General features: G+C 46.4%; 1 protein-coding gene and 1 long non-coding RNA gene across 5 annotated transcripts in view; one reads left to right on the top strand and one right to left on the bottom strand.

The window, feature by feature from the left end:
• LOC119165924 (ATP-binding cassette sub-family C member 2) overlaps positions 1–21,834 on the bottom strand; it is a 1,429,043-nt gene that overhangs the window by 484,699 nt on the left and 922,510 nt on the right. For all 4 annotated transcript variants that reach the window (XM_075882663.1, XM_075882666.1, XM_075882665.1 and 1 more), the window contains one exon: positions 13,291–13,641. In XM_075882663.1, the coding sequence (XP_075738778.1) occupies positions 13,291–13,641 (351 nt within the window). The remainder of the gene's footprint in view (positions 1–13,290; positions 13,642–21,834) is intronic.
• On the top strand, positions 10,543–12,951 carry LOC142784045 (uncharacterized). Its single transcript, XR_012888577.1, has 4 exons — positions 10,543–10,656; positions 10,773–10,967; positions 12,150–12,260; positions 12,823–12,951. It is a non-coding gene; the product is annotated as an uncharacterized LOC142784045 (long non-coding RNA).

The raw sequence follows: 21,834 nt of genomic DNA, 5'->3' as shown, positions 1-21,834 counted from the left end.
TGTGAAGTGGCGTTTGCCTAACTGAAGTGTGCACTCTCATCTGAATCAGTCCTCTGTCATTTTGACGGAACCGCACCTACGCTCCTGCATACAGACGCTAGTAGCCAAGGCATTGGTGGATTTCTTCTACAGCGAGACAAATCTTCACGTGAGAATATTGTCGCATATGTGAGCTGTGTACATGCACCTGCCGAAAAGAATTATACCATCACCGAACAGGAGTGCCTAGCGGTGATATGGTCAATACAAACGTTTCGACCTTATCTCCGCAGCGGCCACCTTAGTGTGGTTACGGACCATCACGCCTTGTGCTGGCTTTTGACAATCAAGATCTTGTCCGGCCACTTTGGTCGCTGGATTCTTCACTTACAAGAACACGACTTCACGATCACATACATGTCGGGAAACGAACATCAAGACGCCGACGCACATTCGCGTTACCCGTTCTCTTCGGGGCCACTTAACAATCCCACCACTGCCGCACTCGAGGAGGTTTCGGCCGTCTCATCCCTACATGTTTCGCCCATAGCTACGGTGGACGCAACTTCTCCAAGCGAGTTCGGTTTGCTGTTGTCCCACCAACGTGCCAACTTTTACTGCCGCTGTATCATGGGCCGTCTTGACGGGACTTCCCGGCCCCCTAACGCCCGTCTTCCCCGACAGCTGACGCGATTCAAGCTCGACAACCACATCTTGTACCATCATATCTACCACACTGATGTTCAACGCTGGGTGCCCGTTCTACCTTGCTGTCTTCTGGCTCAAGTCCTCAAGACACATATCGACGACATGTCTGCTGGACACATGGGCTTCCAAAAAACGTACAATCGCATAAGATGTCACTACTACTGGCTGGGCTTGTCCACCTGTATCGCGAAATACGCTGCTTCATGCGCCCTTTGTCAGCATCGCAAGCTACCTACATCAACTCAAAGGAGACAATTACAACCGCTCCTGTGTCCCCTGCAGCCATTTGAGGTAGTTGGCGTTGACCTGTATGGTCCGCTTACTATGACTGTCACGGGCGATCGATGGTTAGATACAGCTTTCGACCACCTGACCCGCTACGCCGAAACAGCTCCCATGCCTTCTTCATCCGCGTCGGAAGTGACTGACTTCATCATTCGCGCAATGATACTTCGTCACGGAGCTCCTCGTGTAATCCTGAGCGACCAAGAAAGAGTATTTTTTCAGAACTCGTAGAAGAAGTGCTCAAGGCATCCGGCACTACACACAAAACAAGCTCCAGTTACCATCCTCAGACGAATGGCCTGACCGAGCGCTTTCATCGCACACAGTCAGATATGATAGCCATGTATATCGAACTGGTTCACAAAAACCTGGACACTATTTTGCCATTTGTCACTTTTGCCTATAATACCTCTGTACAGCGCACAACTGGTTACTCGCCGTTCTACCTCGTTAACGGTCGCTTCCCCTCTTCTCTCCTCGATGTTTCGTTTTTCTCTGCGCCTGTTAAACCATGTTAATCCTCAAGTGAAGAATACGTATCTCGTCTACTTCATTATCGCCAGCTGGCTTGCGTCAAGACTGAAGCCAAGCAACAGACACGCAAGCTTGAATATGATGCCTTTCATCGTACCGTGTCCTTCAGCCCTGGCGACGACGTCCTCCTTACACCCATTGGCACTCCTGGCCTGCGCGAGAAATTTTAATTACGTTTCATTGGCACTTACACTGTCTTGGAGCAAACGTCTTCTGTCAACTATCGCGTGGCACCAGTTCTTCTTCCAATGGACTGCCGCTGCCGGACAGCAGAAATAGTCCACGTATACCGCATGACGCCTTTCACACGGCGTTCCTCTTCGCTTTAAACTGTGGCCAAAAACTGCGGTCAGGATGACTGCTTTCACGTGGGGAGAAGTTAGTGGAGGCATTCATTAAGCACATCTACTTTCTTCACACGTGTTCATCATCATGAGTGGACGTCATCTTCATCTGCTGTGGGCACTTGGCCTGCTTGAGTTATTTGCCTCGGGTGTGGTCGCTTCATCGTGTCTTCTGAGCCCAGTAAAGGTTGCTTTCACCGTTGTATCACAAGATATATGTATATATATATATATATATATATATTTATATATCTCTCTCTATATATATATAAGGCAAAAACGTGTATACCTAAGGGCTCGTTTTTCCGTGTTTTGACACAATATTAATGAGATCTAGCAGACAATAACGCCAAATATATATATATATTTACACTCTTCACGCACACGTATTCGCAGAAGAGTGTTCACTTTCTGGATGTCACTGTATCACTCAGTGGCACCACCATATCTACTTCCCTGTATAAAAAACCAACAGACCGCCAACAGTATCTGCATTTCCATAGCAGTCACCCCCATCACTGCAAAACAGGTGTTCCTTACTCTCAAGCCCACAGATACAGAAGAATTTGCTCTGAAATCACGCAATTTGACACCCACGCACAGGAATTGAGAACAGCCTTCTTGCGTCAAAAGTACCCCGAAAAAATAATTGACAATGCAATTGAGCGCGCTCGCTCTTTGGACCGAGAATCAACAATGGGAGAAAAAGGTGGGAATAAGGATGATATAACTTCAGGGGCAAATTTAATCCTCACATACTGCGCCGCCGCCCCTCGGGTGAATTCTATACTAAACCGCCACTTCAACATACTTAAACAGAGTAGTCGCCTCTCTGCCATTTTTCAGACTCCGCCCAAGGTGGTTTACCGAAGAAATAAAAACCTGAGAGACTTACTGGTCAGGGCGAAAACACACAAATCCGACCACCATCAGGGCTGTAGACCGTGCGGGAAACCTCGCTGCAGGGTGTGCACACACATGGTGACCACAGATACGGCCAAAGCCTCCTGTTCAGACTATGTGTACAAAATTAAAGACGACCTTAACTGTGACTCAGCCAATGTGGTATACAAAATTCGCTGCGAGGTGTGCAAACAGGAATATATTGGACACACGGAAACCGCGTTCCGTTTGCGTTTCAACAACCACAGGGCACACGTAAAGGGCCTCCCCAATTTGCCGTTCTCCAAACATATCAATCTTCCTGGTCACTCTTTCGAACGCGTAAGTGTCATACTCCTACAATCCGGCTTCCAGAACACACGGGAGCGCGAACAGCGGGAGTCATACTTTATAAAGAAATTCAGATCACTTACCCACGGAATCAACGAGAGCCCTGGGCGACTGACGTGTCTCCGCGACGTTTCGTGAAACACAGAAATTGAATTACTCAATTAATTTATTTATACATACGTGAAGTCGCACACGCAAGTTAGTCAATATAGCGAAACTAAACGAATTCGATGCTACGTAAACCGAACGGATTGTGTTAGTATTATTAAACTTTATTTTCATTTCTTAATACTTTTAGTATTATTTATTTTTATATATTTTCATCCTTTACAAGAATACCCATTTATTTATTTTCAGTATGACTGGTTGTACATTTTTCTGCAAGAGAGGGCAGGTGGAGGGAGGGGGAGAGGGCACATTAGCTTTCCAACGTGGCCATTATATTCCGAAAGCTGGAGCGGGTCGTATGCTTCTTGTGTGTGTGTGTGTGTGTGGCCCGATGCCATGGGCCAGCCGCCGAACCACGTGAACTTAAACTCGATCCATGTGTGAGATTCGAGTAAGCGGCAACATGTTCCACATTTTTCCGTTTTTCTTGGTCGCCTCCGCTGGCGGCGCGTCTTACCTATACGCAGCAACAATGCCAGAATTACCCGCTCGTTTCCGGCGGCTCTCCGTCGCTCCTTTCTAGTTCCTCTCCTTCTTCTGCTTCTTGTTGTCTGTTGCTACCTCATTCGCCCGCTTGTCTTTTTCTCTCTCTCTTTTTTTGGAGGGTCTTTAAACTGTGAGGGTGACCCTCTGCTACGGGAACTTGTATCATTTCACTTACATCCTCCGAAGAAGGCTGGTCCACCAGCCGAAACTGTTAGGATTAAATAAATATTTTATTGTTTTGTTTCCTATACTGCACTATTCTCGAAGTTTATAACTTTTATTACGGTAGCCGGAAGAAACTCTAATCATCTATTGCATCTATATATATATTGTAACGCGGAGAAATAAGACAAAGAGACAACGCCTTTGCTGCAGGCCGGCTGTTCTTTATCTGCTTCCTCCTTGCTGACGACGCTATTGCCTGACGACGCTATTGACGCCGTACGAAAAGAACCTCGCTTTTCGTACGGCGTCAATAGCGTCGTCAATGCGTGGCAGCGGGTACGAGTCTGGTATGGTGTGCTTGTTCAGCTCTCGGTAGTCAACACAGAATCGGAGATTGCCGTCCTTTTTACGGACTAGGACAACAGGTGCTGCCCACGGGCTAGAAGATGGCCTGATTATGCTTGCGGCAAGCATTTCTTGCACCTGCTGGTCAATTAATATCCGCTCTCGTTCGGCATATCTACGTAACGGTATGGACACCGGCGGATGATTGTCGGTAGTAATATGGTGCACTAGCACGCTAGTTCCGGGAAGCTGAGTAGTAGTATCAGCGAAGAGCGATGCGTGCCTCTCGAGTATTGCGGGAAGTGTAAGTGGCGTCGTCAGCTCACCTTGGGATTGCGCCGGAGGCACACTTGGAGCCACAGGATGGAGGTTGACGGTACTTCCTTCCACCGTGAGGCGCACTTCCCCGGAGAGCAGGTAGTCGGCCCCTAAAACCATGTCTGTGGGCAGGTCGTCGAAGACGGGCACCGAGGACAAAAACTTGCTGCCGGCCTCGGTGTTGAGTTGCAGGTTTAGGGCACCGACCGGTAGTACGTCGCCCCCGAGACCCCGCAGTGGTGGCTCAGTCCAAGGCTGGAGAGGTTCGGAGGCGTGGCGGCGAAGCAACGCCGTACGTTGAGCTCCGGTATCAACGAGAGCTGTCAGTTCTCCGATGCCGTCGACGCGGACCTTGAGGGTTGGAAGTGGGCGTGATTGATATTGCATCGCTTGAGGTTGGCTTTGTGGGCAGCTTTTATACCCATGCCCGATGCGGCCACACGTATAGCATCCGCGTCTCGGTGAAGCTGGCTCCTTTGGCAATCGTTACATTATACTCGCTGTGGACTACTTGTCCAAGTTCGTAGAGGTCGCGGCCGTGCCTTCGCTTGCTGCTAGCCATGTCATCCGATTCCTGAAAGATCGCTTCGAATGGCGACACGGTCTTCCTAACAAGTTGATCTCCGACCGGTCGACCACCTTTCGCAGTCGCGAGCTCCGCACTTACCTACAACAAGCTGGAGTGGACCATCACTTCGCGTCGGCATACCATCCGCAGGCGAACGGACTGACCGAAAGGTCGAACCAGACTATCCAGGCTAGACTCGCACCGTACTGTAAGAATCACAAACGAGGTGAGGCCGACTGGGATGATCATCTCCAAGCAGCTGCGTACGCAGTGAACACGGCGGCACACAGCTCCACAGGAACTTGCCCCTACGAGATTGTCTATGGTCAGCTCCCGCAACTGAATGCTACGTTCGGTTTGGACACTCCCGTTAAAGTAGGGCGTTCCGCTGCACGCCAGAGACTTTGTCGCGATATCCGTGTGGAGGCGCGTAGGAGGATTGTGCATGCTCAACAGGCACAAAAGCGATACTACGACCGACGCCACCGTCCCGCGCCGAAATACAGTGTAGGTGATGAGGTGTGGCTACAGCGAGGTGCGCCATCGTCTTCAAACAAACTGCACCCAAAGTACGACGGCCCTTACATTATTTCTGAGCGCTTGGGAGATAACACTTGGCGAGTACGATCCACAGCTTCTGATACGCGCAGAGACAAGAGAAAACGGAATAACTTTGCGGTGCATGTGTCGCGGATGAAGAACTGCATACGGCGGCAAACGTGACATTGGTTTGTGTTTTTCTTACAGGAGTAGACCAGCTGCAGCGTGGCCGAGTGTAATGATGACAAAGCGGCGATCGTGCTCGGCGCATACCTGGGAGAGACGGAAGACGACGAGGAGGAAGCAGATAAAGAACAGCCGGCCTGCAGCAAAGGCGTTGTCTCTTTGTCTTATTTCTCCGCGTTACAATATATATATATATATATATATATATATATATATATATATATATATATATATATATATATATATATATAGGCAGTTTAACATGGTAATTGCTTTGTTTCAAATATGTAGTCAAACACCGCAGAGCAGACGTGCGTGTAGCTATAACCAAATTTAATGCTGCCAAACGATAAAATTACTGCCACATTCATTTCCAACCCTAAATTTTCAAGTGGAGCTACCAGTTATCTTTTCCGGTGATAAAAATATCGGCGACAGAAAAAAAAAACAAATTTTCTATTGTTTCCATTTCTTCGCAAACTTGACATGAAAGTGACGCTGTTAGACCAACTTTATGCAAATAATAATTAGGTTGCGGAATTCTACAACGCAATATTGTACCCGTTATTTAAAACGATTGTCTAACAAGAAAGCCAGGCTCTATCGTACTGCCAAGAAATCTACTGGGCTGCAACGATGGTCAGCCTACAAATTAGCAGCCGCATCTTACACCAAGGTCCTTCAAACTGTAAAACGTACCTTTTTTCAGTCAACTCTACCGTTACTGTTAAAGAAAAATCCTAAGCGTTTCTGGAGCATAATGAAGCCTAAAAATGACAGCACAATAATCCTGGTTGATAATCGCGGTGTACCAGTTTCTAGCCATCTCTGCGCATCACTGTTAAATGATAGCTTCGCCAGGTCTTTTTGTAACCCAATTGTAGATAATTTTCCTGATCTTCAGTGTGTAAATTTTTTCCCAATGGACCCTATAGTTTTCGATCCAACTGGAATTTCTGGCGTCATCAGCAACCTGAAACTGTCTTCTTCATCTGGCCCTGACGGTATTAATTCAAAATTTCTGAAGAATACTAAAGGGTATAGGTCGATTATATTATATTGCCTTTACACTAAATGTTTCGATGACGGTTACTTGCCTAAAGATTGGAAAACAGGCCGGTTGGTACCCCTTCACAAATCAGGCGACGCACATAACCCCTCTAATTACCGACCCATCTCACTTACTTCAGTTCCTTGCGAAATTCTTGAACACATAATTTTTTCCAACCTTGGTAAGTATTTAGAATCAAATAAGTTCTTCCATTACTCGCAGCACGGTGTCCAGAAATTATTTTCGTGTGAAACTCGACTAGTCACGTTTACTAACAATCTGCATGTATATCTTGATTCAGGTTTTGTGACTGACTGCATATTTCTAGATTTCGCAAAAGCATTCGATAAAGTAAATCACCAGCTACTATTACATGAACTCAGCCATTTGAAAATTGATCCACAAGTACTACAGTTTATCCGAATTTTTCTTGCTAACCGCACGCAGTTTGCATCCATTAACGAAACTGACTCTCCCGAGGTGGCGGTACATTCAGGAGTACTTCAGGGTTCTGTGCTGGGGCCTTTACTGTTTGTAATATACATTAACGACCTGCCTTCTAACATTTGTTCTCCAGTTTGCCTTTTTGCTGATGACTGTGTGGTTTACAGTAAAATTACTAATGATACTGATATTGCCTGTCTACAATCCGACCTTAACAACATTATTTCCTGGTGTAACCTCTGGCACATGGATCTCAACGTTTCTAAATGTAAATCAATGAGAAGTTCGCGTAACAAACTACCTAGCCCTGACTACTTTCTTAAAGATACCTTACTAGAGTCAGTTGAATCTTACAAATATCTCGGTGTGCACATAACCAATAACCTATCCTGGGCGCGCCAAATTGAATATGTAACATCTAATGCAAACCGCATGCTAGGCTACTTGAAAAGAAATTTCTCGCTGTCCCCGTCTTCCTTAAAAAAGCAGCTATATATAACCTACGTGCACCCTAGGCTTGAATATGCTTCCTCAGTTTGGGACCCTGGCTATGTAACACTATCTAATAAAATTGAAGCTGTGCAAAACCGCTCCGTGAGGTTCATACTTTCCAACTATCACCGCACTTCCAGTGTTACTAACATGAAATCCAGCCTTTACCTTGCTACTCTTGCTACTCGCCGGAAACTTGCTCGCCTTTGCGTGCTGCATAAAGCGTACCACCATAACCCCATACTTAAATCACGTTGGCTAAACGCTCCTTTTTTCCTATCTGAATGCCTCGACCATCATTACAAGGTTCATATTCCGCGCCAAAACACCGTAACATACTCCCATTCTTTTTTACCAAAAACATGCCATGATTGGAACAACCTGCCTGCGTCACTAGTCACGATTACTAACTAGGAACGCTTTCGGGCGGCACTCGAAAATTTTATGCATTGATGTGCTCAACGCATTTTTTTCCCTGGTTTTGTTTGCTGCTGTTCGGTTACCGTTCATTTGTGTATCGCAGATTTGTTGTGCCATATTGTAATATTTTTTTTCTCGGTACTTTCTTTGTGTGTTAGATCGTCATTACGGTATTTTTTTTGTCGCGGTGCTTCCTTTTTTGATTTTTTGATTCCTTGTTTGATTTGTTGCGGTGCTTCCTTTTTTTTAGATATTGTGTAAGCGTTGTCATTTACACGTTGTTTTCGAGTGTTGTACGCATGTACTGAATGTGATTTGTTTTTCACGTTTTCATTGTATTTTTTGTCTTCTAAACCCACTCCCCTCTATAATGCTGTATGCCCTGAGGGTACAATAAATAAATAAAAATAAAAAAAGTAACTTCCAATTGCCGTGTTGGACACCACTGTCTATTTCAGCAGCATCTTGGATGTGCTAAATCTCAAAGTTTATCCAATGAGTAGCAGTTGAATTGATGCAGACAGAGGTTTCTAAACATTATTGCTATCACGTAAGCCGTATCAGGCAAAATCGGGATAAGGGGACCGTTAAGAGATACTGTGGCTAGTGCATCGGCCATCTCTTTGAAGTATATGCCATGGTGGCCTGGTACCCATAAAAGCTGCAGTGTTTCCAAGTTTGTCGGTATGAGTTGTCGAAAGATGTGCGTAAGTGTTAAGTTGGCTCCTGAAGACAGAGCAGCACATACTGAAAAAGAATCTGTAGTTACGACAGCTTCCGATTCGTCCAAAGAAAGTTTGCGTACTGCCAGTACAATAGCGAATAATTCTGCTAAGCATATTGGAGTGTAATCTGGAAGTCTAACTGAAAACGACCAGTCAAGAAAACGTGAGAAGATACCTGCCCCCGCCTTTTCATTTGATACGGATGCATCAGTCGCAATTATGTTGTTTATGTTCACGTGTGCCAAGTAATTCTGAAGCAGATCATTTAAATATTGAAATGGCATTCGCTTTACGTTATAGGGATAAATATTCTAAAATTCTCTCTGAAGATGTGATTTATAGTTACTTGTTGAGAAAATATGTTTGATTTTGACGTTCAGTGGTTCTATCAGCGCTTGAACGAACATGATCTGTGGGAAGTGGAATCACGACCACCAAGTTTCAAAAAACGAGCTTGGCTTTTCAATAAAAGCATAAAACGATTATCTCTGGGGCAAAGTTTATAGTTTTAAAAATGAATAGTAAGCATGTTGAATCAAGTCAGCAATGACGGTAGACGCGCTTCCATGTATAGCACATTGTTAGCAACAAGCCTGGGCAGTCTAAGGCACAGTCGTAAAGCTTTCCTTTCTAATAGTATTAGTGGTCTAACTTTATAAGTCGCATTGCCCGAAAATAAGACACAGCCGAATTCCCTGATAGGATGCACGTACATTTTATAGAGCCTATTGTTAAGAGCCTATTGTTAAAAGAATTAAGGGTACCATCATCTTTCTCTTCTGCAGTGCTCACCTGCACGCGTTTATTCCTTCTTTTTCTACAGCACGTATTAATGAGTATTCATAAAAGTATTTCATCAGCACGTTTACCTACAAAAGTGGCCTTATTTCTTTTCACAGCAGTTTTTGTACGTTGGAGGGGATGACGCCCACCTTGTCTATTTCGTCTTGCTTTCGCACTCGGAAGTTGCCATTGGTATCGCATTGTGCCACAAGATGTCGGCACGTAAGTCGTGAATGCATGGTATGAAAGAAGGGATTAGTGCATTGCTCCCCCCCCCCCACTCTGGCAGAAGCGGCTGAAAGGAACTCGGTCATCTAAACAGGCGCGCTGCCTCATTCATTTGAAAATTTGCTGTCCGCTTGGGTTTTCCGCGTACAGTAGAAGCGTGCTCTAAGTGTCTGCATTGCATCATAGCCTACGAACACCGTGTGAATATTACAACTACGTGGGTTTATTGACTACCTGGCGGCGGGTAATCTTGACAGTTTCATGGTGCTAAAAGTTGAAAGTAGTTTTGCGGAACACTAATATTACGGACTTGAAATAATAGGTCAGCCGTGATGTAAGATCATGCACAAAGAGAAAAACACAAGGGCAGGGCGAGTGCCAAATATGAACTCAGCCAGCAAACAGGCAATTCCGACAATACAAGGTTGTATCGGGACCATTCACTGACCTCCACTAGGGAGCTGGATGGCGCTTAGAGCGCGCCGGCTTGAAGCCACCGGAAGTTGGCGGCCTTGACCAGGAAGCCGGTGCTTGCTCCCGCCTGACTGCTGCCGGCGTGCGTGTTTTCTGGACTTCTCTCAAAAGAATGCCTGCCTGCTGTGCTGTTAATTGCACAAGCAGGCCAGAAAAGTCTTCTGGAAAGACGTTTCATGCGTAAGTGCCCTTAAATCATTCCTAATTTCCCGTAACTGACTTGCACGGAGCAGGAGCACGGAGCATTTGCGATGCGTTGAACGGCGTGTTAAAGCTGTCCGGTATTTGCCTTGCAGGTTTCCGCGTTCCCAGCCCCACTTGTACCAGCAGTGGGTTGTTAACCTCAAAAGGGACAAATGGAAGCCATCTCCAGGCAGCAGACTTTGCAGCAGCCAATTTACCGAATCGTGTTTTGACCGCTCGGGTCAAGGACGCGTCTGAAAAGTGACGCCATCCCAACGCTGTTTTCTTTCCCGGAACACTTGCAGAAGGTGAGACTTCTTCTTCTCTGTGCACCAATCATTACTACGCAAAGTCATGGCCTGCAAGAAGATCTTTCCCGGATGTAGCTTCTCACATGCACGGCAAAAGTGATATATACCACTGCCCAAGGCCACACACCTGGGTGATATTTGAGACGGCACGCCGTGCGCGCTTTTGCGACGCCGCTCCGGAGAATTCCCGATAGCGCCTTTCTCGCGCGGTAGACTAGCAGTGCGTGAGTGGAATACGATATCTGTGACCGCACTTTCTGTTGTGCAGTCCGAAATCCGAAGGCCTGGAGTGCACATATGTACGACGCTTCATTAAATTACCAACTGCTATTCGGTTGTGAGAACACTGCAATTGGTGACCTCCCCGGTGGAGCATTTGATTGATTGATTGATTGATTGGGAGGTTTAATGTGCCGATGCTTGACGAGTCATGATCTGGGCCCCATGCGGCGCAGAAGCTATGCCTGGCTTACGGTTCTGCGTATATGATCCAAGTTTTAGTGCTGTATTGTAGCACCCGCGGTTTCTCCCTGTTCTTGATTTCGACGTTGCAAGCGTGCTCGACAGTAGAGCTCTGATTGTTGTGGGTCAAAGTGAGCTTTTAGGGCGTCTACGATGTTAAGTGTTGCGGAACCAAAAACATGAAGAAACTGGCCTGACCACATGAGAAGCAACACGTTGTCTATCTGCAGCCTAGGTGGATTGTGTCTCCACATTGCGCTGAACGTTGTCTTGCTGACAACCGTGCAGACACCATTTTTGGGTGTCTTAACGCTTCTTGGTGCATGCCTTTCCAATGTGTCCGCCATTCTTGCAGTTTCGTCGTTAAAAGCATTATTGATTCCGGACAGATGTATGCTGCGGTGCGAAAACCAGTCCCTTGCTGACTGCTAGCTAAAAAGCACCGTTCGCATGTTTTGCAAGGTGAAGCTGTATTTCAGGGGCAAAGAATCAACGTTGCACGGTTACCAAAAGGTCCAGCATGTCCTCGCTTTTTTCTTGCATTATTGCGGTGTTTTGTGTACACAAGTACTTTTTCATGCCTGGATGTGTCACCTGTAACTGCAGCTTCCTTCATGCATGCAAATAAGTTTATTTTATAAGATTTGCTGTTGTTTGTGCATAAATTGATGGTTGAGTTGTGATGGTCACTATAACGAAAATCATGTCTTTTTTCAGAAAACTCCGAAATGAAAACCACCCAAGGATAAAGCCCCAATTCCTGACTTATCCACGTCAGATGAGGCACCCAGCAGCCCACCAGCACCGCCTCCTGAGCCATCAGGAAGTGTAAACTTACTTTCAGAATATTGGTTGATTGATGGATTGATTGATTGAAGAGTTTAACGCGCCGACACAACGAAGATGATGAGGCACGCGTACTGGAGGGCTCAGGATTAATTTTGACCACCTGGGGATCTTTATTGTGCGCCGAAATGTCGTACTCACGCGCGTACTTGCTTTTCGCCTCCATCAGAAAAGCGGCCGCCGCGGCCGGTAATCAAAACCGCAACCTCGTGCTCAGCAGCGCAACGCCTTAGCCACTGAGCCACCGCGGCGGGTACTACTTTCAGATAAGCGCTAACAATGAGGTACAAATAAATTGTGAAATATAAGAACTCGAGATTTTTTCTGCCGCCTTCTGGCTGCGTGATGATAGTTACCAATAGGAAAGCTTGATTTCCTGCAGCGCAGTTTTTTTAACTGGCTAATGCATGAAAGGGAATACGAAAATTTGAGAACAAATATGAAAAGCCTGATTTTTACTTTTAGTGAACAGGTTTTTGTAGGTTCATTTCCCGTAGATTGACCTTCATTCCGGTTGTTGAGCTTATAAATTTATTATTTGCAGGCATTTGATCACAGCTATGCCGTCCTGAACACTCCAAGAACCCTAAAAAGGAGACTGGCAGTTTTACGTGGCAGTTTTCCTTGCATACGCTGTCTCATTAAAAGCGCAATAAACAAACCATGATCTGCGCCTACATAGCCCTTGTTGTTACTTGGCTTACTCTTCTAACCACGAGCAAGTATTTACAAAAAAAGAAATTAACGAAACGCGATCCAAAGAACAGCAGCACGCCGGCATAACTCGCGTCGCGCGTACCGCGTAGCGCAGCAGACGACCTCCTTCCGGGACAAGCGGCGGCACTTCCGGTGGCTTCGCAAGCTCCCGCTTCGGGTAGTGCCGGTGCGCCATCCAGCTCCCTAGTGGAGGTCAGTGGGACCATTATATATTTGTGTTAAATAGCACTGCGCATAAATTTTAACACGTGCTTGAACATGGTGTTTTAGATCCACCATGCGGCAATGTTCTTACCGCCAAAGAGGAGTTGAGGGTTAACCCGATGCTGCTAGATCGCGAAGTCTTTTCGTATTCGTCGACGACTCCCCCTCCCAAGGCGACGGTGAAGAAAAGAGTGGCCAGTACCATGGTCTGGCTGCAGGCCATGGCGAACGTTCGAGTCAGTCTGCTGCACGTGACGGAGGCGAGCGAGACGCGTAGGTTCTGGTCCGCCAGGAGACACATGCGCTCGTAGTACCGCTGTGTCATGCCAAATACTCGCACGATCGTTAACGAGTCTATTGTTTCTGCCACATGCTGGAGCAGGCGAGAGAAGTGAGCGCTTCGAATGAAACGGGTAGCGTTCACCGCACGAGTCAGCAGGGCCTGCGGAAAAAGTAGGTTTTGAAGAGTAAGCACTTCAGACCACTTCCAGGTAAAGCGCCCACTCCATCAGTTTGTTATGAAATAGCATGGACCAACGGAAACAGTTCAATGTTGAAGTTGTGGGAGTATGGCAAGATATAGTGTATTTACTTGTTGGCACCATCTCTGAATAAGCTTTAGCGCGAGATAGTTGTTCAACACCTTAAAACTACCCGACATTGTGCACTTCATTGTGCATAGGTCATGTTGGTGTGGCTGGAGTTATTAATTGAAGCATTCATCACCTGCATGTGAGTTAACCGAGCGCCTTATGGTACCAGGCTATCGTATGCAGTCGTCGTCACTTGGTGTAGCGCAGGTACACATTAAATAATTGAGAAAGAACATGCAAGTGAGAAATATAAAGAGAGAGAGAGAAAATAAAAAAGGAATAAGAAGAGAAATGATTAAAAAGAAAAGCGTAAAAATTACTGTTAAAAATAAAAGCAAAGGATCCGGACTTCCTTCTATCTTTGAAAAGCCTGCCTTGTAGAATAATTGCGTACCACAGCTGTTTGGTACGCATTTGGTACGCAAACAGACAGAAGGAAAAGAACAGAAAATCAAGCTCTGCCACCTAGATTCTATGTGTCTTCGTGTGGGCATTTAAACCATTTAGGAATCATATGCTGTCAGCCGACCAGACAGCTTCACCATAAACATGGAAGGCTGCGCAGTACCGCTTCATTCAAGAAGACGCCTCAACTTTTTTTTTAGTCGTGCTTTACATTTGAGGTGCTGCAACTATCTTTTGCCAGGCATGAAAAATATACCGGCACACCCTTTGACGATGCCACCAAATGCATTTTGCTTACTATCACATAGAGTGGGCCACACTATTTGCCATTCTCGACCATATTGCATAACTATTTATGTTTAATTACGCACCATTTTTGGCGGTACACATGGGCGGAAATATTGGTAATGAAAAGTTGTTGATCACTTATTGAAATCTACAATTACACATTTTAATCGTTCAGCCTATTAGGTATTAGTGGCTTTTTTGCCTACCAGACACGCTCATGAAGCAGAAAAAAAGTAAAAATCCACGCGACTTGCCTGCTTGCGTACCGTAGGGCAGGGCTCTGAAACTTTCCGTGCGAAAAAGACCATTGCCTTTGGCCCAGTGTGCTGCCTCGGCAGCATGGCGACGATGGTGGTAACTGTGCGGTGGCGCACGTTTTTCTAGAGGCAAAACCAGCGGTAACCACCGCCTCTGCTTATCGCCACCACAAACCGTAGTGAGGAAAGCATATCTTTCGTTCTTGAAACGTTAGGAAGCACTGCAATTCTGGCGCACCTATGTCAGCGAGAGCGGTCATGTCAAGTGGTATCATATCAAGAAAGTGCTTTATGCCAGGGCCCACCAGGACTCCACTGTAGCATTAGAATCGCTGGTAGGGCGTTTTAAACGTACTCCAATAAACCACAAATAAATATGTAAACACACAGTTATGTCACCACGTGTCAAACCTACGACCTCTCGCTGCGCAGCACGTGGTGCGAACGACTCGGCCACACACCGAAAGTCTTTCAGGCATGCTAATGGCGAGCTATTTATATGCACCACTTACTGTCGGCGACGATGAGAGCTCGTTAACCTCAGCAAGTTTTGTCATCAATTGCGCACTGGTGCTACAGGCGCTCTTGGCGTAAAGTATGGTGCACACCGGCGACTAGCAGTGGTCGCGCGACCATTTGCGACTGGCTACCGAAAAGCGACTGATGTTCACACCGGCAGAAGCTGTATGCGAGCGACCAAAAGTCGGAAAACCGGAGAGTCACGTTCAGATCTTGTTAACAGCGAGAACTCCGCAGACCGACGCCGATCAGCTGATCGCTGCCAGATGAGTGGGCTGAGCCAACCGAGTGCGCTGCACTTATTAACTGTCAAGCATTTGTTGGCAAATTTCGGTAACTTTCAGCGTATCTATCTATCTATCTATCTATCTATCTATCTATCTATCTATCTATCTATCTATCTATCTATCTATCTATCTATCTATCTATCTATCTATCTATCTATCTATCTATCTATCTATCTATCTATCTATCTATCTATCTATCTATCTATCTATCTATCTATCTATCTATCTATCTATCTATCTATCTATCTATCTATCTATCTATCTATCTATCTATCTATCTATCTATCTATCTATCTATCTATCTATCTATCTGTCTATCTACTCACCTAAGACATTGAGGTTTTTTAGCCGTTTCGATAATGGTATTGATACCAAACTTGATATGGCTTCACACAACTGTACGAAGCAGATAAGTGACTAGTCATAAAATGAAAATTATGACATGCATGTAATGAATGTCTTGATTTACGTTTCATGGTACTGCAGCTGTTGCGGTGTTTTTTTAATGGCACGCTGCGAAATTCATATGGTAAGACATAAATGCATGGCAAACACAAACGACAGACCCTGACATGAAAGTCATGACATCCGTGTCATGTAAGTGCATGACTACATGCCACGCTCATAATGCGCTTGAGGCTGTTTCACTAGCGTAACATATACCAAAATTTTTAAGTGATTTTCAATGAAAAGAAGAGAACAGTGAGCCCCGTAACTGTCTCTCACGGGGGAGGACTGCTTAACAGTAGCTCACTAAGTGTGAAAGTAAAGGAGAGATTAAAAGCATAGTATTAAAAGGTAAAGAGATTGAGTGGAAGGAGAGAGCGATGCGCAGGGAGAGCGAACGACAGTAAACGACGGAAGAGGAGATTGGAAAGATGGACACGGTCGCAGGAGTGTGAGGACGCGGCACCACTCGGCGAGAGCTCTTGTCGGCGTCAAGAGATGGCGTAGGGTGAGCCCAAACGGCCCGAGATGCGGTGTCATTGGAGATTGCGGGGCACAACCGGTCGGCACGAATCTAGAGAGCGAGTTCCTACCAAATTTGGTATTACAGTACGTGAATGTTTGACAAAGGTTTATGGCTGGTGCAAACATTTTAATCATGAGATGCGCGTCATGTAACAACATGACTACATGTCAAGCTCTTGATGAGCTTGCGGCCGTTTCGCTAGTTTCAGTTATACCAAATTCATTATTACGGGACGTGAATGGATGACGAAGGTATCATACTGGTGCAGACACGATAAACAGGAGATGTGTGTCTGGTAATAGCATGACTACATGCTACGCTCATGATGCACTCGCAGCCGTTTCACTAGAGTCACATGTACCAAACACGGTAATACGCTACGCGAACAGACGACATAGGTAAATGACACATCCAAACACTATAATCACGACATCTGTGTCATGCAACATCATGTCTACGTGCCACACTGGTGATGCGCTCGCGGCCGCTTCGCTTGCTTCACATGTGCCAAATTGGGTATTACTTGACGCCAATGGATGAACAAAGTATTTGACTCATGCAAACATGATAATCATGAGATGCGTGTCATGTAAAACCATGACAACATGCCACAGTCAAAGTTCCAATACATTTCGGCGTGACGCGGTGTGCATGCTCACCGGCGTTTATTTTGTCGCGTCACGCCAGCGTTGCCACACCAGGCATATGTCCTGCCATATACTCGCAGGCGCGAGCCGCGCTCCGTTGCTTTGACGCATGCGCGTTTCAGTGGGTCCAGCGTCCCTTCGTAACGAAAAGAGGGAGATGCAGTGTTGTCTAGATAATGCATCGGCGCGAAACGCAGCATGTCGCATTTGGTGCAGGTTGCCGTCAGGCCACGCCGACGGACGCTGGTCGCGCCTCGCGTCAGACTATAGAGTACTCGCGTTTTGCTAACGTAGCTTCGCTGTGCCCAGCGTGCGCGCGCGTCAACGCTCCATTGGAATAATTGGGCCCTTCATACTAAATGTCGTATCACATGACATGAATGGATGACGAAGGTAAACGACGCATCCTAACATGATAATCATGACTTCGAAGTCATGTACCGCATTAGTCACCTCCACCTCATAACTTTTCGCTGGTTTTAAAGTGACATAACTTTTATCATTCGTGCTTCGCATATCATCGTTTACCACTGTACGTGGGATCTCCGTCCGTCCATTCGGTCTTGCTTCCGTCCATTCATGCGTGCGTCTGTGTGGCCGCCCATGCGTCCATCCGCCCGTCCGTGCGTGCGTTTGTTCTTGCGTCCGCACGTTCATCTGTGCATCAGTCCCTGCTTTCGTCCATGCATACGCGCTTACGTCCGTTCATGTGTCCATCCGTCCGTGCAGCCATCCGTGCACCGTCCATGCATCTGTCTGTGTGTACGTTTTTCCACATACTCAACACTCCAAGTACCACCATCTCGCATCTTTTCATCATATATTCCTCATATAGAAGCACCGCCATGTAGCAGACATTCGAAGGACGGAACGAGAGGAGGCACACGCACACTTTCTTACGGCTTGCGCTTCATGTCTACTTCCCACCTTTAACCACCTCAAGTTCATGGTGTATACTAGTTCACTGTATTCTTGGCACTGCGGCTCAACGCTAGCTAAACCTTTCTAAAACTAAGGATGTTACGCCAAGTCAGTATAACGTAGCAACCTTTTCTTGTCTGCTAGTGCTCAATGTACACGCCAATGGCTGCTAATGGGTAGTGAGAGACAGGAAAATGCAGCTTTTATTTAATGCGCATGCTGTGCATTTTTATTGTTAAACAACGCACAGTAGAAATCTCCCACAGGCAACACCTTGCAGGTCAAAACGTAAAACTGGTTACACACTACGACTATGACTACGACTACTGCAAGGGATGAACGGGTGCCGCTTTAAGGAGCTTCGCTCCTAAAAAATGTTTGCAGCATATCCACGGAGTGAATGATGGAGAGTGGGGCGAAGCATTCGTCCGTCCATGCGCCCGTCTGTGTGACTGTCCATGCGTCTGTTCGTGCGCCCGTGCCTGCGTTCGTTCATGCATCCGCCCCTGCGTCCGTTCATGCGTCCATCCATGCATCTGTCTGTGTGTCCGTTCGTCCATCTATTCAACACTCCAAGTCCCACCATCTTGCATCTTTTTATCATATACTGCCAATATAGAAGCACCGTCATTCAGTGGACACTCCAAGGACTAAACGAGAGGTGGCACACGCACACTTTCTTACGGCTTGCGCTTCAGGTCTACTTCCCACCTTCTACCACCTCGAGTTCATGGTATATACTAGCTCACTGTATTCATGGCACTGCGGCCCAATGCTCGCTAAACCTTTCTAAATTCAAGGAGGTTACGCCCAGTGAGTATAATGTAGCAACCTTTTCCTGTCAGATAGTGCTCAATGTACATGCCAGTTGCTGCTAATGTGAAATGAGAGACAGGACGATTCAGCTTTTAATTTCCAACGGCTTGCGCTTCGTATCTGCTTCCCCCCTTTAACCACTTCCAATTCATTCATGGTATATACTAGTTTATTGTATTCATGGCCCTGCGGCTCAATGCTCGATAAAGCTTTCTAAAACTAAGGAGGTTTCATCCAGCGAGTATAATGTAGCAACCCTTTCTTGTCCGATAGTGCTAAATGTACATGCCAATGGCTGCTAAAGGGGATCGCAGCGTGCGCGTTGACTAAAAGCCTAATGCTCCTGTATCTCATTCCCCATTAGCAGCCAGTGGCATGTGCATTGACCACTATTTTTTATTGTTAAACAACGCACAGAAGAAATCTCTCACCAGCACCATCTTGGAGGTCAAAATGTTATACTTGTTACATAATACATTACATACTTCCTTGACGCGAGCTTGACAACATGAATTACGTGAACGCTTCCAGCGTTTGATTGCCACCTCGTCTCTGGCGGCGGCTGCATGGCGTTGTAGGCACAACCCTTGTGCCCACCCCGAGGTGCTACGCTATGCGAGGCAATCGTGTTTTGGGCAGTCAAAATAACCTGTTTTTACGACCGTGCAGACACCACCTACACAGCGGCTTCCTAAGCGTGATCGATCTCTCTTTCTGGCACATTTTGAAGAAATGTCATGTTCGGCCATGCGGACAAACTGTGATATAATACCGCCTATGCTTAGAGGTTTGCCTCGCGTTCCTCGACAAGCTGCTGATTCTCTGCACGTCCCTCCATCAGTTGAAGGGGTAAAGGTAGCACTAAACTCTATGAAACGAGGGACAGCCCCTGAAACAGACGATTTTCCAGTTGAATTTTACTTATCATTTTGGAATGAGCTTTGTACTGCATTAACCGCGGTTATCCGGCGATGTTTAGGGGATGGTGTCTTTCCATCAAGTTTTCGAGATGGACGCATTGTGCTTGTTCCAAAAGGTGATGCTTCTTCTCTTCATCCTGAAGATTGGAGACCTATCACGATTTTTAACGTTGACTATAAGATATTCGTCACGGTGATCGTTCAACGTTTGAAGGCTCTGTTGAAAACCCTGGTGGGTCATCACCAGGCTTCATCTATGCCTGGACGGGAAATCCACAGTTTGTCCTTTACCACCCGGGATATCATAGCCTATACTCTGTCGCGATCTCCGCGTGGTCTCCTTGTGTCTTTAGATCAAGAGAAAGCATTTGACCGACTAGAGCACACGTATATCTTTAAAGAGCTCACAGCCCTTGGTTTTCCTGGTACCTTTTTTGAATTAATTAGTCATACCAGCTCTGGTATAAAAAGCACACTAGTTCTAGATGGTTGGGAGAGTGCTGCTTTTTCTATTACACGTGGGGTCCGTCAAAAATGCCCCTTGTCTCCTGTTCTGTTTGTCCTCAGCCTTGAGCCATTTTTCTGTGCTCTATAAGCAGATTCGCATGTCCGGGGTCTTGCTCTTCCCGGCAGCAGTACCGTAATAGTCACAGCTTTTGCTGACGACATAACCCTGTACCTTTCAGATGAAGATAGTCTTTCTCATAGCCTGCATTTATTCTTTCAGTATGGGGACATTTCAGGTGCCACGCTAAACCTCTCTAAATCCCGGTATTTGTTCATCGGCTATCCCAACTGCACACTTAGGTCCACATCTCTTCTTCAGCAAGCTGCGTCTATTCGCATTTTAGGAATTCTATACAACCACTACGGCATTTGTAACTCCGTTTGGTCAAACGCCCTCGATGAAGTAAAACAAGAAATTTAGAACGCCCGGGAATTCGACTTCCCGTTTCTCGAGTGGAGGTACCTTGCGCAGACTGTGTTCTGCGGTCGCATTTGGTACCTTTCTCACGTAGAACAGCCGCCTTTTCGCATCGTGAGGTCATTGCAGTCCACCTTGTGTTCCTTCTGTTGGTCTGGCAGCACTGAGTTGGTTTCTCGTGCGGCGTTAGGACAGCAGCGTTCCCAGGAAAGTTTTGCTTTCCCTTCGCTTTCAATACGCTACCGGCTATTGGCCCTGCGCTTCCTGTTGCGCCTCGTACAAGAAGAGGAATCCCCCGCGCGAACTCTGGCATATTATTTTCTAAGCACTCACCTTCGGTATTAATTGCCTAATGTGCGCCTTAATCAGGGCCTACAAACATTAGTACTTCCTTCATTTTATGCAACAGCTGTCGCGTTTTTTCGTCATATCCAGTCGACTCGCCCTGATTTAGATGTGTTAGACAATTCTATCGTTGACACAACAGCCGCGTTGTTGCTGCCGTTAGTTCCTCCAGCACGCCGCACCCGCTTTAGTCATGTGTCGTGGAGCACGCTGACGGCATCATTTCTACCTGGCCACCTCCGGGACTTCATGTGGCGGCTTGGGTGGGGCGTTCTTCCGACCCTTGACCACCTAGAAAGATGGAGAATGGTCCAGTCATCAACATTTCCGAACTGCTTCCTACGAGAAACAAATCAGCATGTGTTAAGGCAATGTGTCGTTGCTCGTGTTTTCTGGAGGGCTGTGCATGCAGGATTTCGTGGCCTCGGAGTAAACCGCTTTGATTCTTCTGGACGTTGTTCTCGAGGCCGCTTTGCTTGCCTTCTTATTGTTGCTGGTGCCTACTGTCTTTGGCGTAACCGTTGTGAAGCTGTTGCAGCAGGTCATCGCCGCCGGGCTCTCTTCCCGATTTTGGAACGACTGTACAAAGAAATATTATCTGTGTTGTCGAAGGAATCTTCTTTCTGGGTGAGAAGGAATTCTTTCGACACTGGTCCTGCCGTTTTGTGTTCGTCTGTGAGAGACATGTAAGGCTTGTTTTTAGGCCTGCCTGGTATTGGTAGGTTATTCTTTGTTTAGT

This window comes from Rhipicephalus microplus, unplaced genomic scaffold (assembly GCF_043290135.1).
Source record: "Rhipicephalus microplus isolate Deutch F79 unplaced genomic scaffold, USDA_Rmic scaffold_13, whole genome shotgun sequence".
Taxonomy (NCBI): Eukaryota; Metazoa; Arthropoda; class Arachnida; order Ixodida; family Ixodidae; genus Rhipicephalus; species Rhipicephalus microplus.
This window is presented reverse-complemented; position numbering and strand designations above follow the sequence as displayed.